Below are 16,374 nucleotides of genomic sequence, written 5' to 3' on the forward strand. Positions count from 1 at the left end.
CAGCCCAGCCTGGGCTCCGGCAGGTGAAGCCCTTAAAGGGCCCGCGGCCCCTCTGCCGCTCGGGAGCTTTCGGACTCCGAGCCGGCCGACGGGGGGAGGAAGGGCGGGGGGGACACCCCTCCCTGCGGAGAGCGCGGCGGGCAGCTGCTGGGAGAAGCCACGGTCTGGCCGGAGTGACCACCGGGGTGTCCCGAAGCCTGCAGTGCCCCCCTGGGTACCCACGAGACCCACCGAGCGCGGTGCCCCCCGGGCCGTCCCCCGCCCAATGTGAAGTGCCCCCCCGCCCAGGATATTCCCCCACCCCGTGTGATCCCCCACCCGCGGTGCCCCCCGGGACATCCCCCACCCAACGTGCAGTGCCCCCCACCCCCACGTCCACCTGAGCCCGCAGCGTCTTCTCCAGGACGCTGAGGGTGACCCCCGCCCCGCGTCATCCCCCACGCGCGGTGCCCCCGGGACATCCCCCACCCAACGTGCAGTGCCCCCCACCCCCACGTCCACCTGAGCCCGCAGCGCCTTCTCCAGGACGCTGAGGGTGACCCGCATTACTGTTCCATGTTCTGTCTGTCTGTCTGGGTGCTTGCTGTGCCCATCCTGGACAGCGAGAGCACGGGGAGCACCCTGCAATGCACAGGCCAGCGCCACAGCTCCAGCCCCGAGGAGCCCATGGGTTCTCAGGGACACAGATCTGACCCGACAGAAGAGGACACTTGTGCCAAGGCAAATGTCCCAAGCCACCCAAACAGATGAAAGGTAAAATGCATCCAGCTCAGCCTCTTCTGTAATATTTATAGATCAAGCAAAAAGTGAAACAAAAAGATTGACACAACCTGAATGTGTTTAATATGGGGGTTGACACTTTTGGGCAAGTCCCAGGTTGGCATAACAACAAGCTGAAGTATTATAGAAATAGAAGAAAAGTGGAGGAAAACAGTTTCTAGTTGGAATCACTGTATGTGTGTTTTAATTGAGTAATTTTAATGAGGAAAGGTTGCTGCACCTTTCTGGATGGTGCTTTTCCAGGGTCACTCGACAACTTGTTTAGGAACCTGTGGACAGAACAGTTTGCTGGTGAAGAACAAGGTTTACAGTCATGGCTGTTGCCACCTGCTTGGAGCTCTAACATAGACCCTGAAAAAGAGGAAATCGGTGACCTCAGCACCTACATCTGGTTCTGCTGAATCCTGAACTCCACATGGGATGTGAAACAGAACTGCCTATGACCACACCATTTCTTGGGTGACGTCTTCCTTCTTCTTCTTTTTTCTTTCCTATCATTTCCTACTGGTCTTCTATCTAATCACAGTCTGGTTTAGCCAGCCAAGACAAATCCATCTTTTGCAACACTGTTGTAATGAAAAGGCAAGCTGTAAACAATGGTTTTAGCCCAACTAGTAAAAGTTTGCTAAATCTGAGCGTCTAATAAGACCGCATGACTATAACTTTGCAGCAACTGATTTACACACAGAAAACTCCACTGAATAGAAGGTGCTCTTTCTACCTTTGCTAGTTTTTCTTTCTCCCTTCATCTGTGTTTTGTCTTGAAGGAAACAGCAACAGCTTTAAGTGAAGACTGGATGTCTTTCTGAAAGATGTGCTATGGCTCAAATAAAAGCTATGATCTTGATGCAGAGATTAGTAGGTGTGGTTCTTGTGCCTGTGTGCAGATCAGACTAGACGCAGAGGATTATCATGGTTCCTTCTGGCCTTATCATGGTTCCTTCTGGGAACAAGTCAAGACAGTCTAAACTATTTTTTTCACTTGTCCCCAGTGTGGACAGTTAAAATCATCTTTAATACCACTTAAAAAGAAGGTCAAACAAGGGACTTCCCCCTTTTAAACTATACAAAGAAAGAGAATAAGGGAAGTTCTTTAAATACAGATTTTACTTAACTCCTTAAATTTCAAATGCTTTAACTGTTTTTCCTTTTTCTGTGTGTTTAATAAAAAGTTAAGTTTTTAATGGCAGCTGTTACAGTGGAAGTGAATAATAACTTGATAAAAGCCCCCAAAACACAATTAATGGTCTACTGTTGTAGCAACAAGCAAGGGATTTGAAACAAGGTCAGGGAGCGACAGAGATACAATTATCAATACAGCAGTACCTATAACTGAGAATTGGTGTTGGTATGACTGGGGTGGTGCTGAGGCTATGTTGACTAGGGACAGCAATGTATGTGCACTGGGGAAAGGGTGGCTAGAGAAAAAGAAGTGTCTTGAGGTAGGATGTAAAAGAGGAAAGTGAGGTTTCATGGGGCAGAGGCAAGTAGATGTTCCAGGCATAGAACACACCTAGCTCTGTTGGTTCAGTGGTTTGTAAACAAAATTATACCAAGACTGTGTTGCAAGTCTGTCTCACAGATCCCTCAACCTCTCTTATTCTCTCCTGCAGAGCTGTGATCCATTCTATGTGACGTAATGTCCCAACTGTGCAACATGGCAGGGGCCCTGGGGGCTGAAGAATGACACTTTCCTGCATTGGACTCAATAAGATCTGCTTCCTGCTGTCCGTGACCTTCTGTGCTTTCCTTCTCCTGCTAATCCCCAAATTCCAGACTAACTGGAAACATAGGGGATATCCACAACCCCGTCCACCATCTCCTTTTAATGCTTCCTGCAAAAGTGAGTTCCACCACCATCAGGCAGATCCCAGCTCAACAGACAATTTGGACAGTGAGGGAACTGATAATGCACACAGTGTGAAAGATGAAACTGTAGAAAAATGGGGGGATTACAGCCTACGTGCTGGGGGAGCCAGCCTGAAACTTGAGGAGCAGGATGGGAGCCCTACCAGTTCTCTTCACACTATGTTGAAGGACCACCATGGACCTTCAGGTGATTCCATTAAGGAGAATTTGGAGCTGAAGGATATTTTTATTGCTGTGAAAACGACAAGAAAGTATCACAAAACTAGGCTGGACTTGCTCTTCCAAACCTGGATTTCGCAGGCCAAAAGACAGGTGAGAGAGCTTCCTCACAGGGATAGGACAGTTATAGTGGGAGCCCCCCTCTCTGTGACTGCAGGTTCAAGATCTGCCATAATCCCACTGCCCTCCATGGTCATGCTGCAATTTCACTCTGTGTATTCCCTACCAGTTCATTAAACCTGTTCTTCCTGCAGGATTAGGAACTGAGTTTCTGTAAATAGTCCATCGGACCAAAAGCCTAAAATGAGCTGCTACTGGATGGTAGAACATTAGTCTGGATGCACAATCTGTCTTCTTGCAGCCTGGGGTCTGTAACTTGTACAGGAGTGTTCTTGGGATTGATATATGCTTGGATTATTATAACCTTGCGTGTGACTAATAAAACTTTCAAGGCAGACTCTGTTGAGCTTGAAACTAGCAACCAGAGCGGAATCCACAGTGGTGTAAGATAGCATCCCTAAATTCACTTAAAATAAAAGGCTACAGGTCACAGGTCCAGAGAGAAGCTGCAGCTGGAGAAAATGTGCCAAGCTTGGAGGGAGCCATTGCATAGTCATCCACAATTCCTGATGCTAGTGCTGATGTGTCTGAGCCAATAGTTTCAGACTATACGCTCCTCAGTACAGTGACTGGGTCTTCGTATGAGATGTAGCACAGAATCTGTCCCTTAACGTAGAAGTTTCAATGCATTTGTGGAGATTAATAAAATCCTATCCAGATGTTATGAGTCTTCTCCATCTGTCTGGGACAGGATATTGTTACCAACTGGATCTTTTCACCCTTACTTTAATTCTTCCCCAGAATTCTGTTGATTTCTCTAGGCCCACTGACTATCTGGGGAAATATCCAGTCAAGCGGGTGTGCTATCTTTTAGGATGGGGTGGAAGAGGAGATTGCAGAGGAAGAAACTTCTGAAAAACAGCTTATTCCTGAACTTGGGATGCCTCAGCCCTGCCCTGAGACAGGAGGGTACTTCTGTCTTGGATTCTCTGCTGAAATTGCCAGTGAGGGATCAGTCAATACCGAATATACTGGTGGTTTTTGTGATGTAGAAACCAATCCAGTAGGCAACGGACCAAGTTAACGCCAGTTCTTTTCACAATGGCCACTGAAAAATAACTAGATAAATTACTGGCAGTTCTAACTGGGGACTGGGTGAAGCTAAAATTAATCTGTCCATTTCTGAAATCTTTGGAAAGGGAAGCCCCTTTTTTCCTAATGTCTTTATGTCTCCCACAGACGTTTATATTCACAGATTGGGAGGACCGTGAACTGCGCCTAAGAGCAGGTAAGCCATGTAGTTCAAATGCACACTTGGTCTTTTGACTATGGATGCTGTCTTGCTGCCATCCTCTCCCTCGAGGGACCTCATTCTGTGCTGTGCGTGTGATTGATGTTTTCTTCTTTCCTAATTTGGATTTGTAGGAACTTCATCATTCACTGGGTTAATCTTCACATTCACTCTTTTCCTTTCTGTTTGTAAGTTTCAGTGTAACTGTTTGACTGTTAATGTTCACAATCCCCCTTGTGCACTGTCCCTGTACATGATTCACTTTCCCTGCGGTCTGGCTCCATATTCACGTGCTCTTCACCCTATGTGCTACATGCTCACTCTCTAAGCACCACACACCCTACATGCAGCTCTCTACATGTGTATTGCATGTGCACCATGTCCATGTTTCAGGTTTGTGCTCAAGATGTGCACATGCTCTCTCTCCCAGATTATGCATTCACCCCAATCTTGACCATTTTGACCTTCATTTTCTTAGGAGATCACATGATCAACACCAACTGCTCTGCTGTTCACACCCGCCAGGCACTCTGCTGCAAGATGTCTGTGGAATACGATAAATTCCTCGAATCTGGGAGAAAGTATGTGAGACTCATTGTTCCAACTATAGCTTTGTTCACTCCAATGCGGAGTTCAAGGGAAGTCCCAACATTCTCCTTTCTAATTCCAGTAGTGAGTGAGCATGATCCAGGCTGTGATCCCAGAGGGTGGTGGTGATGAGCATAGGGAAGGGGTAGCAGCAGGAAGAGAAGCACTTATACACAAGAGTCAGGTGAAAGGCTATAGGGAAGAAGAGCTCACAAACGGGCTACTGACTTCAACCTCTCTCCTAGAGTTGGGAAGTAATGGCAACTTTGGCTTCTAACTTCTGCGTTTTCAGTCTGAGGGCTTCTTTTTTCCAGTCGCTTTATCCCAAATCTGAGAGACTAAGATCTTCACTGGAGAGAACTCAGTACATAGAAACTTTACATCGCTTCCTCAGTGCCTCGGCTGAGTGACTGTGTCTGCCCTGCTTTGTCCGCAGATGGTTTTGCCATGTGGATGATGACAACTATGTGAATCCACAGAATCTCCTGCGTCTCTTGTCTGCCTTCTCACACAGCCAGGATGTATATGTGGGGAGGCCAAGCCTGGACCACCCCATTGAGGCAGCTGACCATGTCCGGAGTGATGGATCAGTAAGCATGCTCTGTAACTGTCCATTCTATCCCCCTCCCCCCGCCTCCGAGCTTTTAAGAAGGCGAACAGTTCACAACATCCCATGTACAAAACCTCTGAGTTAATTTGCAATTTACAAATGGTCTTGTGAGCTGAACAGGGATTCTTCTCCCTTTACGGGTAGCTGGGGGAGAACAGGCTCTCCCTACTTCAACCTTTGGGCGTGAGGAATGCTCCCTTAGCACCCCTCAGCCAGGTCAGTTTCTTCAGGTATCTCCACTCAGTTCTGGGAGCTACCATCTTGATCCTCCTTTACTTATGATTATTAATCATGTTTTTACAGTAATGCCTAAATACCAACCAAGAATAGGTTTCAGAGTAGCAGCCGTGTTAGTCTGTATTCGCAAAAAGAAAAGGAGTACTTGTGGCACCTTAGAGACTAACATTTATTTGAGCATAAGCTTTCGTGAACTACAGCTCACTTCATCGGATGCATTCAGTGGAAAAACTGAATTTCCACTGAATGCATCCAATGAAGTGAGCTGTAGCTCACGAAAGCTTATGCTCAAATAAATTTGTTAGTCTCTAAGGTGCCACAAGTACTCCTTTTCTTTTAACCAAGAATAGGACTCCATTGTATTAGGCACTGTACAAACACAGCAGTAGTAGCCAGTCCCTGCCCCCAAAGACCTTACAATCAAAACAGACAAGACAGACAGAGGGAAGGGGAAGGAGTAGAACACAGAAGTAGAGTGAACAATGTGATGGCAGCAAACATCATGTTAGTTCCATAGCTTTTGGTGGAGGGAGGTAGTTAGGAGGGGATCTGTGAAATTGAAATAAAGCTGAAGGGAAAGGGGACACTGAAGGGCAAGGAAGAGGAAGGGAACAAGTCACGGGAGAAGAGGGTAAGAGGGACAAGTGTGGTATGAAGCTAATGTGAGGAGATTAAGGGAGAAGCGAGGAGGGAGAGGGCCGGAGCAGACAGCCAATCAGTATAGGCAGGAAAAGTCCAGTCAAAACTGTAGAGTCCTCTGAATGTCAGGCTTTCTCTTCTAGAAAGTAACATCCCAGTACTTCGTCTGCTGCCATCCTGAGCTAACCTCCGGGGATTATACCATCGCTCTGTGACTTGGCTGGGAATGGTCACTTCCAGTATTGAGCAGTCATTTCCCTGGAGCCCCAGTGTGTCTCAGTCACAAGATACATGAGCATCTCTATCTTGGGCAGCTGCAAGGTGATAAGAGTTGCTTGATGAGAGAATGTCTAGCTTCCAGGAGTTCAAAGAGGCAGGGGTAGCCCAAAGTCCAGATATTTGCTCAGAGCATGTGTCCAATGTGGTGCAGAGCAGAAGATCTTTTTCCCTACCCAGGCAGATGGGAAAAGCTGAGTATCATTAACAAGTCTCTTTTTTTCTTGTTGCTTTTGCTGTTCACTAGACAACTGTGAAGTTCTGGTTTGCCACAGGTGGAGCAGGGTTCTGTGTCAGCAGGGGCCTTGCCCTGAAGATGAGTCCCTGGGCCAGGTAAATGCACCTCTGTAGCAGAGACCCCATGGCTTTGAGAGGATTAAGGTTGCATTTGACTCTCCATCTCCATCCTCTCTCCTGACAGCTTGGGTAACTTCATCAGCACTGCAGAGAGGGTCCGTCTTCCTGATGACTGCACCATCGGTTACATCATCGAGGGGCTGCTAGAAGTGAAGCTGCTGCACAGCCCCTTGTTCCATTCCCATCTGGAGAATCTGCAGCGACTACAAGGCGAGACAGTGCTGCAGCAGGTAAGGGTAAGCCTCATGCCTTGCTCAAAGCAGGCCCTGGCCTTTGAGATGCTCCTCAGTCTGATCAAAAGAAACCATCTCTGCAGGTGCAGCTACCTTCTCCCTGGTTTTCAGGAAAGGCAGATGGTATCAGGCCTGTAATCTCACCGTTACTCCAAGCTGCTTATGTAGTTGACCAGGGCAGTCCCATGTCCACCACCTGCATTTGGATAACAGGCACATTTCCATCCTGGCCAGCTGGGTCACCTTTAGTTCTCCCCTTCTCTGACTGTCCCTTCCAGCCCCAACCATGCTGTTACCTTACCACCTCTGTCTTCTTCCTTTCCATTCCTGAGGCACACGAATGTACACTACACCTATGAAAGCAAGAGATCTGCATTTTTTTCTGGCAAAGTGATTCAGCCTCAGCTTTAATTCATACCAGTAATGGGGACATCATTAAATGTCTGTCTGATCATATATTAAATTATATGGACTCTCTTAAGAGAGTGACTTGTCTGCATATCAAGTGTTAAGTTGCTAAAGAGGTTTCTTCAGTATTGGTTGTGAGTATTGAAATAATTACTTCTACAGCATCTTCTTTGATGGACAATAGGTGGTGCTGTAAAGTGCCTCAAACTAAAATTCCTCCTCTACTTATCTACGTACGCCCTAAACAAAAACACAGTTGCCCACCCACAGAACACTTATTCGAATTGTTCTAACAGTTTTATTAGGCAAACACAGTCAGGGCCACATTCAGATCTGGTGTAATCACACCAGAAGTAAGCAGTGATGAATCTTCCCCTCCCTTTGTGATTGCCCTTTCTCCTGAGACTAACTTTAACAGCTAATCAGAAAATCTTGTTGTTCCTAAAGATTATCAGAAAACTGAACTCTTAGGTTTTAGACTTAGGAAATGTGTAATGCAGCCTCAGTATGGAAGAATGGTTTTATTGTTAAGACACTGGACTCAGGCTTCAGAGATTTGTTGCCAGCTCTGCCATACTCACAGTGTGATCCTGCACAAGTCATTTAACTTCTCTGTGCCTCCATTTTCCCACTGTGTAAAATGAGGATAATATGACTGATCTAACAGGAGTGTCTGTGAGGATGAATTTATTACTGTTTTTTTAAGCATTCAGACATTATGGTAATGGATGCCACTCTAAAGCTTACACATATAGTTGGTTAGGTGGTATCTTCTCCTCCAAGGCTGCTTATCTAAGCTTTTCTTGTCTCCCTCACTCTGATTTCTTCTTCCTGTTCTGCTTTGGATGGTCAGCAGGTTCTCTCAAAAGGCTTCTATCCTAAGTGAACCATTATGACAATCACCTTTTATGTGTAACTTCTGACACCCAGAGCACCTAGGACATCTCTTTCCCTTTAGATCCTCCTCCTTATCCCTCATTAAGACCTCTTCCATTCAGTCACTCTCCATTATGTTTCAGGTTCTGACTTTACATTTGCTTTTTCAGGTCACCCTGAGTTATGGGGGCCCTGAGAACAAACACAATGTTGTGAGTGTGGCAGGAGTGTTTGGCTTGCAGCAAGATCCAACCCGGTGAGTACCTGCTTCCAAAACAAATTCCGCTTGCCCTGTCCATACCTACAGACTCCAGAAAACTCAAGCACACAGGCTGGGTCAGCATTTCTTGTATTGCCTCCACACTCCAATTGGGTTATGGCCAATTTCCCTGCAGTTTTGGGACGCATGAACGTTCCAAGAGTTTTAGCTGATGTGTCCCCAAACTGATGAACTCATATCTCATGTTGTCGTCTCATCTTTCTCTTTTCACAGATTCAGATCTGTCCATTGTCTTCTCTACCCTGACACTACCTGGTGTCCCACTAAAAATATACTGTGACCTCAGACCTAACCTTGACATTTGGTATCTTACCTGCACAAGATTGGACAGGATGCTTTTCTTGGAGATGAACAAGAAAAATCTACAAAAGTAAGATCCCCCGATCACTTCATTCCCATGGCAGGAGTGTGAGCCTCATCAGCTGCTGTCTGAAATATCCCAAGGAAGAAACTCTCTTACGCTTTGCTCTCTGATCTTGCAGCTTTTCTTATAATGTCTCGAAGGTTAAGCGCCCCCTCCTACTTCCTGTCTGGTTTTATCCATGCTTTGCTAGTTAAAAGCCCTGTGGCTATCACATGTATGTTTGTACCTTAAAATTAGAGTGGAATGCAGTGCCTGGAATCATAGCACTGGAACTAGTGTTCTGAATAGGGCTTCTAGGGATCAGTCTTTGTGCTGCTGAGATGCCAGGGCAGAATGTAGAGCCCATGGTGGGGAGCGAGGGATTTTTAATTTGGCTCCCTTGGAAGCAGAATGGTTCAGGAACAACTTGTTATTTTTTCTTCTCCCAATGTCTGAGCTGTGTGGGAATTTAGCTGAAACATCTGCACTTCCAGTGAGGCAGAGATGTGTTTACCAAGAACAAAATTATGCCAGTCTGCCCTGCATGACAGGCTGAGGACCACATCAGAACCTCTTAAGCATATGTTCTCTCCTTTAGCCCCCTGGTCTCTTGAGTCTGGCTTCCATGAGGAGAGCACACTTGGATCTCTTTCTGGTTGGAAGATGGTGGTGGTTTTCCATGATGGGCTACAGATCCAAAGGTGCTTGGTCTTGGCTCATACTATTTCCTGGCAGTTTGATACTGAGAGAGATGTTTGTGGGAATACTATTAGGTCCTTCCTCCCAGTGTAATCCACAGCATGGTGCCTGGTTGGCATCTGATCCTGGGTCGCTAAAACAGCCTGCAGCCTCCTTCCTGCTTCTGCAGTCTTGCTGGATCCCAAAGCCTATGTGGGAGGAGAAACCTGGGTTAGCTGCAGTGCCCTCAGGTGCTGTCATTTGCGGCCTTTGACTGGACGTGTGATCACCCAGGCCAGTTACATAAATGGACCTTTGAGCTCCAGGCCTGGGGAAGATCTGTGTTCACTTTTCCTCCGCAAGCCAGCCAGGAAGAGGTGCGCTAGAAGAAAGGCTTGCACACTCCCTCCAAATGCGGGGCTCAGCCCCTTGTCTGCAGAGCTTCTGCTGTAGGATTTACCAGTGCTCTGCAAAGGAAAAGGAGTTTGGTTTTGGCGTGGGGAAAGAAGGGACTCCAAAAGTCTGTTGTTTTTCTCTTAGTCCACACTGAGGCTTGCACACTCCATTGCTGGCATGGTTAGGAAGAGCAGTGTCAAAAATTACTTTGCAAGACCCTCCCTTAGTCTAATGGGCCTTTCACAAGCTCTTCACTGGTTCCTGGTCCTAATGACTAACACTGAAATGGGGGGGGGAAAGCAGCAGAATTACATATTGGCAAATTGTAATTCCAAGCACTGTGACCTGAGCATGGAGCTGTCAGGAAGGAACTCTTGGTTTCTAATTCTGTCTCTGCCACCAATGCACTGTGTGGCCGTGGTTGAGTCATGTGACCTCTCTCATTTGTAAAGTGGGTAGAGTGTATAGGCACACCTCTCAGGTATGCAGTCATGAGGCTTCATGGAGTCGTGTAACTCTTTCTGAAGAGGATTATTCACATCTCTCCCTAACAAAGACCCTTTAGGGTTTAGCCATGCGTGTTTTGCTGCTTTCTAGAGAGACTAATTCTACTGAGGGATAAGGTCCCAGCCTTCTAGCTGTCACAATCCTGAATCTGTCTCTCTGACTTCTCAGATGTTGTGACCCTTCTTTGCCCTCCTTCATGCTTCCTGATGTGGCACTAACTCCATTCTTTGGCCAAGAGGCCAGGCTGGGAACACTGGAATTGCCAGACTGCATCGGCTCAGTGGTCCATCTAGCCCAGCCTCCTTTCTCAGACAGTGGCCAGAACCAAATGCTACAGGAGATGCCATAATGCGGAATAATCGGTCTGCACCTTAGGTCTCCTCCTGATCCCTTAAGCCTGAATAATATCCCTTCCAAAAATTTTGTCATTAATTACAAGTGGATATTCTTGATAGCCATATAAATATCCAGTCCTTTTTGAATCTTAAGTAGTTGGCCACAATGCCTGTCTTCCTGTGGCAAAGAATTCCATAAATTAACGAGTCATTAATGGGACTCTGTGCCTCCAAATGCTGATTAACTGCTTCTTTACTGCAGCATCTGTTCTTGGTCCATGGACTGCCCTGGAATTGCCAGATATACCACATGTGACAGATCAGTTAAGACTAAGGCCTGATCCTACTACTATTGAAATCAATGGCAAAACTTATATTGATTTCAGTAGCACCAGGACGGAGTTTTAAAAGTTTGGTCCAATACTCTTCCTGATTCCCAGGGCTGAGCATGCTACCTCTTTGGCATGCCCACAACGGAAAGGCCTATAGGCTGGACTTCGAAAAGAAATGCATGCCTCCTATATGGCAGTGCAGAGCACTGACCTTTAACAAGTTGTTGTTTGGGCTCCTTTTAAGGTTTTTCATAAATGTTTCTACTAAGGTAGCCGCTGCTGCCATAAGATGGGAGTGTTCCAGACTATCTGGTATGTCTCATCTAAAGTGTTTTCTTTTAATTAAATAAATATTTAAAGGTGGGCCAGGTTTTCAGTGTCCTCTGTTAAGTTCCCTGACATCAGTAGCAATATATGAAGTAAATCTCTAACACTCTACACCAGCAACCTGCCCTGAGCCTCACACACCCTGCAACTATTGCCTTGCGTCAAACTTAGTCCCTACCCAACATCCACCAGCCCCCAAACTTCTGCCAAATCAAAAGCCACCTATGATTTCTTGCTTCAGCCCCCAAAGGGCTGCAAAGAATTGTGGGATTTAGGCAGTTTTGGGGTCCTGGGAGGGAGAAATAGGGTTGAGAAGCAGTGCACTAAATGGTGTTGCCAGACCTGCACTACTAGATAAAAATAAACCTGAGTGAGCGGAGGGGCTTAGAAATATTAGAGCATCCTCTTGCCTTCCCATTTAGTTTGTGCAGTATTGCCAAACACCTGTTTGAAGCATTGACCAAAACGTAGAACAGCTTTGATGCCCCTCAGGAGCCAATAGCTGAGTTAGAAATCATCAGAAATGGCCCTTTGTTTCTAGCAATAAGTTAAAGTAAAGCTAGATGCATGTGCATTAATCAGTGACCGAACAGTCCCTATGCCACAGTTTGTGCCAGAGGCAGATGCTGGACTCCTCCCTGAAATGGTTACCCCTCACCATATCGCATGAAGCAGTTCACGGTGCAGCAGCTGACAGGCTGTGGTTCTGTTACCTTCTCCCCATGAGCTCTGCTTGCTGAGGCTGTTGACCATTGGTCCAGTGTATTATATTGTCCTGTAGGTGCTGCATGATGCCTGTTGAGTCCTTGTAAGACACTGGGCTGAGGGGCTCCACCCCCACAATGGCTGCCAGGAGGCACTTGGGGCCAGCTTGGACACTTGCTGAGAGTTAAGTAGTTTCTAGATACTTCTGGCTGATTTCCTGGACTTCATCATAGCTGTCTCTGCAGCCCACACCAGTGCTGCCCTGTAGTTGGGATTGGCCACCTTAGCCCGGTAGGAATAGTTGTCTCCCTTCATTTTCAGATAAAAGTCCACACCATTGGGATCTTACTCACTGCAGTGCTTCAGCAGGGGGTTGTCAGCAGCCTGCAGCCTCCACCCTGCCCACACTGGAGCTGCCAGCTCCTGCTTTATGGCCTCATAGTGGGCCTGTGCTTGCTCTCTGCTTCCCTTCACCCTGTGCTGTGAGTTCTTCAGCTGCCACGAGGCAGAGCGCAGATCCCTTAGCATGAGGTTGTAGGCTTCAGCCAGCAGTAGTCTCTCTCTATGGGTTTGTCTACACTACGAAATTAGGTCGAATTTATAGAAGTCGTTTTTTTAGAAATTGTTTTTATATATTCGAGTGTGTGTGTCCCCACAGAAAATGCTCTAAGTGCATTAAGTGCATTAACTCGGCGGAGTGCTTCCACAGTACCAAGGCTAGCGTCGACTTCCGGAGTGTTGCACTGTGGGTAGCTATCCCACAATTCCTGCAGTCTCCGCTGCCCATTGGAATTCTGGGTTGAGATCCCAGTGCTGATGGGGAAAAAAACATTGTCGCGGGTGGTTCTGGGTACATATCATCAGGCCCCCCTACCCTCCCTCCCTCCCTTCCTCTGTGAAAGCAACGGCAGACAATCGTTTTGCGCCTTTTTTCATGAGTTACCTGTGCAGATGCCATTCCATGGCAAGCATGGACCCCGCTCAACTCACTGTCACCTTATGTCTCCTGGGTGCGGGCAGATGCGGTACTGCATTGCTACACAGCAGCAGCAACCCATTGCCTTGTGGCAGCAGACGGTGCAATAGGCCTGAAAACCATCCTCATGGTGTCCAAGATGCTCCTGGCCGCCTCGGTAAGGTTGGTCAGGAGCCCCTGGGCAGACATGGGCGCAGGGACTAAATTAGGAGTGACTCGACCAGGTCATTCTCTTTAGTCCTGCAGGCAGTCCTATTGTACCATCTTCTGCCGAGCAGCCAGGAGATGTGGATGGCTTGCAGTCCTACTGCACCGTCTGCTGCCAGCCAAAGATGTAAAAGATAGATGGAGTGGATCAAAACAAGAAATAGACCAGATTTGTTTTGTATTCATTTGCTCCTCCCTCCCTCCATGAAATCAATGGCCGACAATCGTTTTGGTGAGGTCTGTCAGGGGCACCTTGAAAACTTTAATGGAGATTCAGTCCTGCTTGAAATACCAGAGGGAGGGATAGCTTAGTCGGTTGAGCATTGGCCTGCTAAACCCACGGTTTTGAGTTCAATCCTTGAGGGAGCCATTCTGCATGATAGTTGTTTTTGTTTCTCCTTGATGTAAAGCCACCCCCTTTGTTGATTTTAATTCCCTGTAAGCCATGTCATCAGTCGCCCCTTCCTCCATCAGAGCAATGGCAGACAATCGTTCCGCGCCTTTTTTCTGTGCAGACGCCATACCACGGCAAGCATGGAGCCCGCTCAGATCACTTTGGGAATTAGGAGCACGTTAAATGCTATGCGCATTCTCCAGCAGTATATGCAGCACCAGAACCTGGCAAAGCGAAACCGGGCGAGTAGGCAACGTCAGCGCGGTGACGAGAGTGGTGAGGACATGGACACAGACTTCTCTCAAAGCATGGGCCCTGGCAATGCGGGCATCATGGTGCTAATGGGGCAGGTTCATGCGGTGGAACGCCGATTCTGGACTCGGGAAACATGCACACTGGTGGGACCACATAGTGTTGCAGGTCTGGGACGATTCCCAGTGACTGCAAAACTTTTGCATGCGTAAGGGCACTTTCATGGAACTTTGTGACTTGCTTTCCCCTGCCCTGAGGCGCAAGAATACCAAGATGAGAGCAGCCCTCACAGTTGAGAAGCGAGTGGCAATAGCCCTGTGGAAGCTTGCAACGCCAGACAGCTACCGGTCAGTTGGGAATCAATTTGGAGTGGGCAAATCTACTGTGGGGGCTGCTGTGATGCAAGTAGCCAACGCTATCAAAGATCTGCTGATATCAAGGGTAGTGACCCTGGGAAATGTGCAGGTCATACTGGATGGCTTTGCTGCAATGGGATTCCCTAACTGTGGTGGGGCCATAGACGGAACCCATATCCCTATCTTGGCACCGGAGCACCAAGCCGGTGAGTACATAAACCACAAGGGGTACTTTTCAATAGTGCTGCAAGCACTGGTGGATCACAAGGGACGTTTCACCAACATCAATGTGGGATGGCCGGGAAAGATATGTGATGCTCGCATTTTCAGGAACTCTGGTCTGTTTCAAAAGCTGCGGGAAGGGACTTTATTCCCAGACCAGAAAATAACCGTTGGGGATGTTGAAATGCCTATACTTATCCTTGGAGACTCAGCCTACCCCTTAATGTCCTGGCTCATGAAGCCGTATACAGGCAGCCTGGACAGTAGTCAGGAGCTGTTCAACTGCAGGCTCAGCAAGTGCGGAATGGTGGTAGAATGTGCATTTGGATGTTTACTGACTCAGTTAGACCTCAGCAAAACCAATATTCCCACTGTTATTACTGCTTGCTGTGCACTCCACAATATCTGTGAGAGTAAGGGGAAGATGTTTATGGCGGGGTGGGCAGTTGAGGCAAATCGCCTGGCTGCTGGTTATGCGCAGCCAGACACCAGGGCGGTTAGAAGAGCACAGGAGGGCGCGGTGCGCATCAGAGAAGCTTTGAAAACCAGGCTACGGTGTGAAAGTTCTGTTTGTTTCTCCTTGATGAAACCCCCCACCTCTTGGTTCACTCTACTTCCCTGTAAGCTAACCACCCTCCCCTCCTCCCTTCGATCACCGCTTGCAGAGGCAATAAAGTTATTGTTGCTTCACATTCATGCATTCTTTATTAATTCATCACACAAATAGGGGGATAACTGCCAAGGTAGCCCGGGAGGAGTGGCGGAGGAGGGAAGGACAAGGCCACACAGCACTTTAAAAGTTTAAAACTTATTGAATGCCAGCTTTCTGTTGCTTGGGCAATCCTCTGGGGTGGAGTGGCTGGGAGGCCGGAGGCCCCCCCACTGTGTTCTTGGGCGTCTGGGTGAGGAGGCTATGGAACTTGGCGAGGAGGGTGGTTGGTTACACAGGGGCTGTAGCAGCAGTCTGTGCTCCTGCTGCCTTTCCTGCAGCTCAGCCATACGCTGGAGCATATTAGTTTGATCCTCCAGCAGCCTCAGCATTGAATCCTGCCTCCTCTCATCACACTGCAGCCACCTTTTAGCTTCAGCCTGCCACTTACTCTCTTCAGCCCGCCACCTCTCCTCCCAGTCATTTTGTGCTTTCCTGCACTCTGACATTGTCTGCCTCCACGCATTCGTCTGTGCTCTGTCAGTGTGGGAGGACAGCATAAGCTCAGAGAACATTTCATCACGAGTGCATTTTTTTCACCTTCTTATCTTCACCAGCCTCTGGGAAGGAGAAGATCCTGTGATCCTTGAAACACATGCAGCTGGTGGAGAAAAAAAAAGGGACAGTGAGATTTAAAAAGACATTTTATAGAACAATGGGTACACTCTTTCACGGTAAACCTTGCTGTTAACATTACATACATAGCACATGTGCTTTCGTTCCAAAGTCGCATTTGCCTCCCCCCACCACGTGGCTAGCCCCTCCCCCCTCCCCGTGGCTAACAGCAGGGAATATTTCTGTTCAGCCACAGGCAAACAGCCCAGCAGGAACGGGCTCCTCTGAATGTCCCCTTAAGAAAAGTACCTATTTCCACCAGGTGACCATGAATGATGTCACTCTCCTGAGGATAAC

The 16,374-nt window shown here is 47.6% G+C and overlaps 1 protein-coding gene across 5 annotated transcripts; it reads left to right on the forward strand.

Annotated features, from left to right (window-relative positions):
- Positions 1-3: 3 nt before the first annotated feature.
- RFNG (RFNG O-fucosylpeptide 3-beta-N-acetylglucosaminyltransferase) lies at positions 4-15,445 on the forward strand. Of its 5 annotated transcripts, none has more exons than XM_077834128.1 (11): positions 4-23; positions 603-753; positions 1,024-1,239; positions 2,394-2,961; positions 4,168-4,216; positions 4,698-4,800; positions 5,244-5,397; positions 6,817-6,902; positions 6,991-7,156; positions 8,614-8,699; positions 8,937-11,678. In XM_077834128.1, the coding sequence occupies exons 4-11, from the start codon at positions 2,464-2,466 to the stop codon at positions 9,001-9,003; spliced, it is 1,209 nt and encodes a 402-aa protein (XP_077690254.1). In that variant the 5' UTR covers positions 4-23; positions 603-753; positions 1,024-1,239; positions 2,394-2,463; the 3' UTR covers positions 9,004-11,678. The 5 variants fall into 5 exon arrangements, 4 of the variants coding, with proteins under 4 accessions (XP_077690254.1, XP_077690255.1, XP_077690252.1 ...); XM_077834129.1 differs by lacking the exon at positions 4-23 and adding an exon at positions 199-214; XR_013347975.1 differs by lacking the exon at positions 4-23 and adding an exon at positions 14,045-15,445 and having other exon boundaries at positions 464-753; positions 8,937-9,093.
- The last annotated feature ends 929 nt before the right edge of the window (positions 15,446-16,374 follow it).

This window comes from Eretmochelys imbricata, chromosome 14, assembly GCF_965152235.1.
Source record: "Eretmochelys imbricata isolate rEreImb1 chromosome 14, rEreImb1.hap1, whole genome shotgun sequence".
NCBI lineage: Eukaryota > Metazoa > Chordata > Testudines > Cheloniidae > Eretmochelys > Eretmochelys imbricata.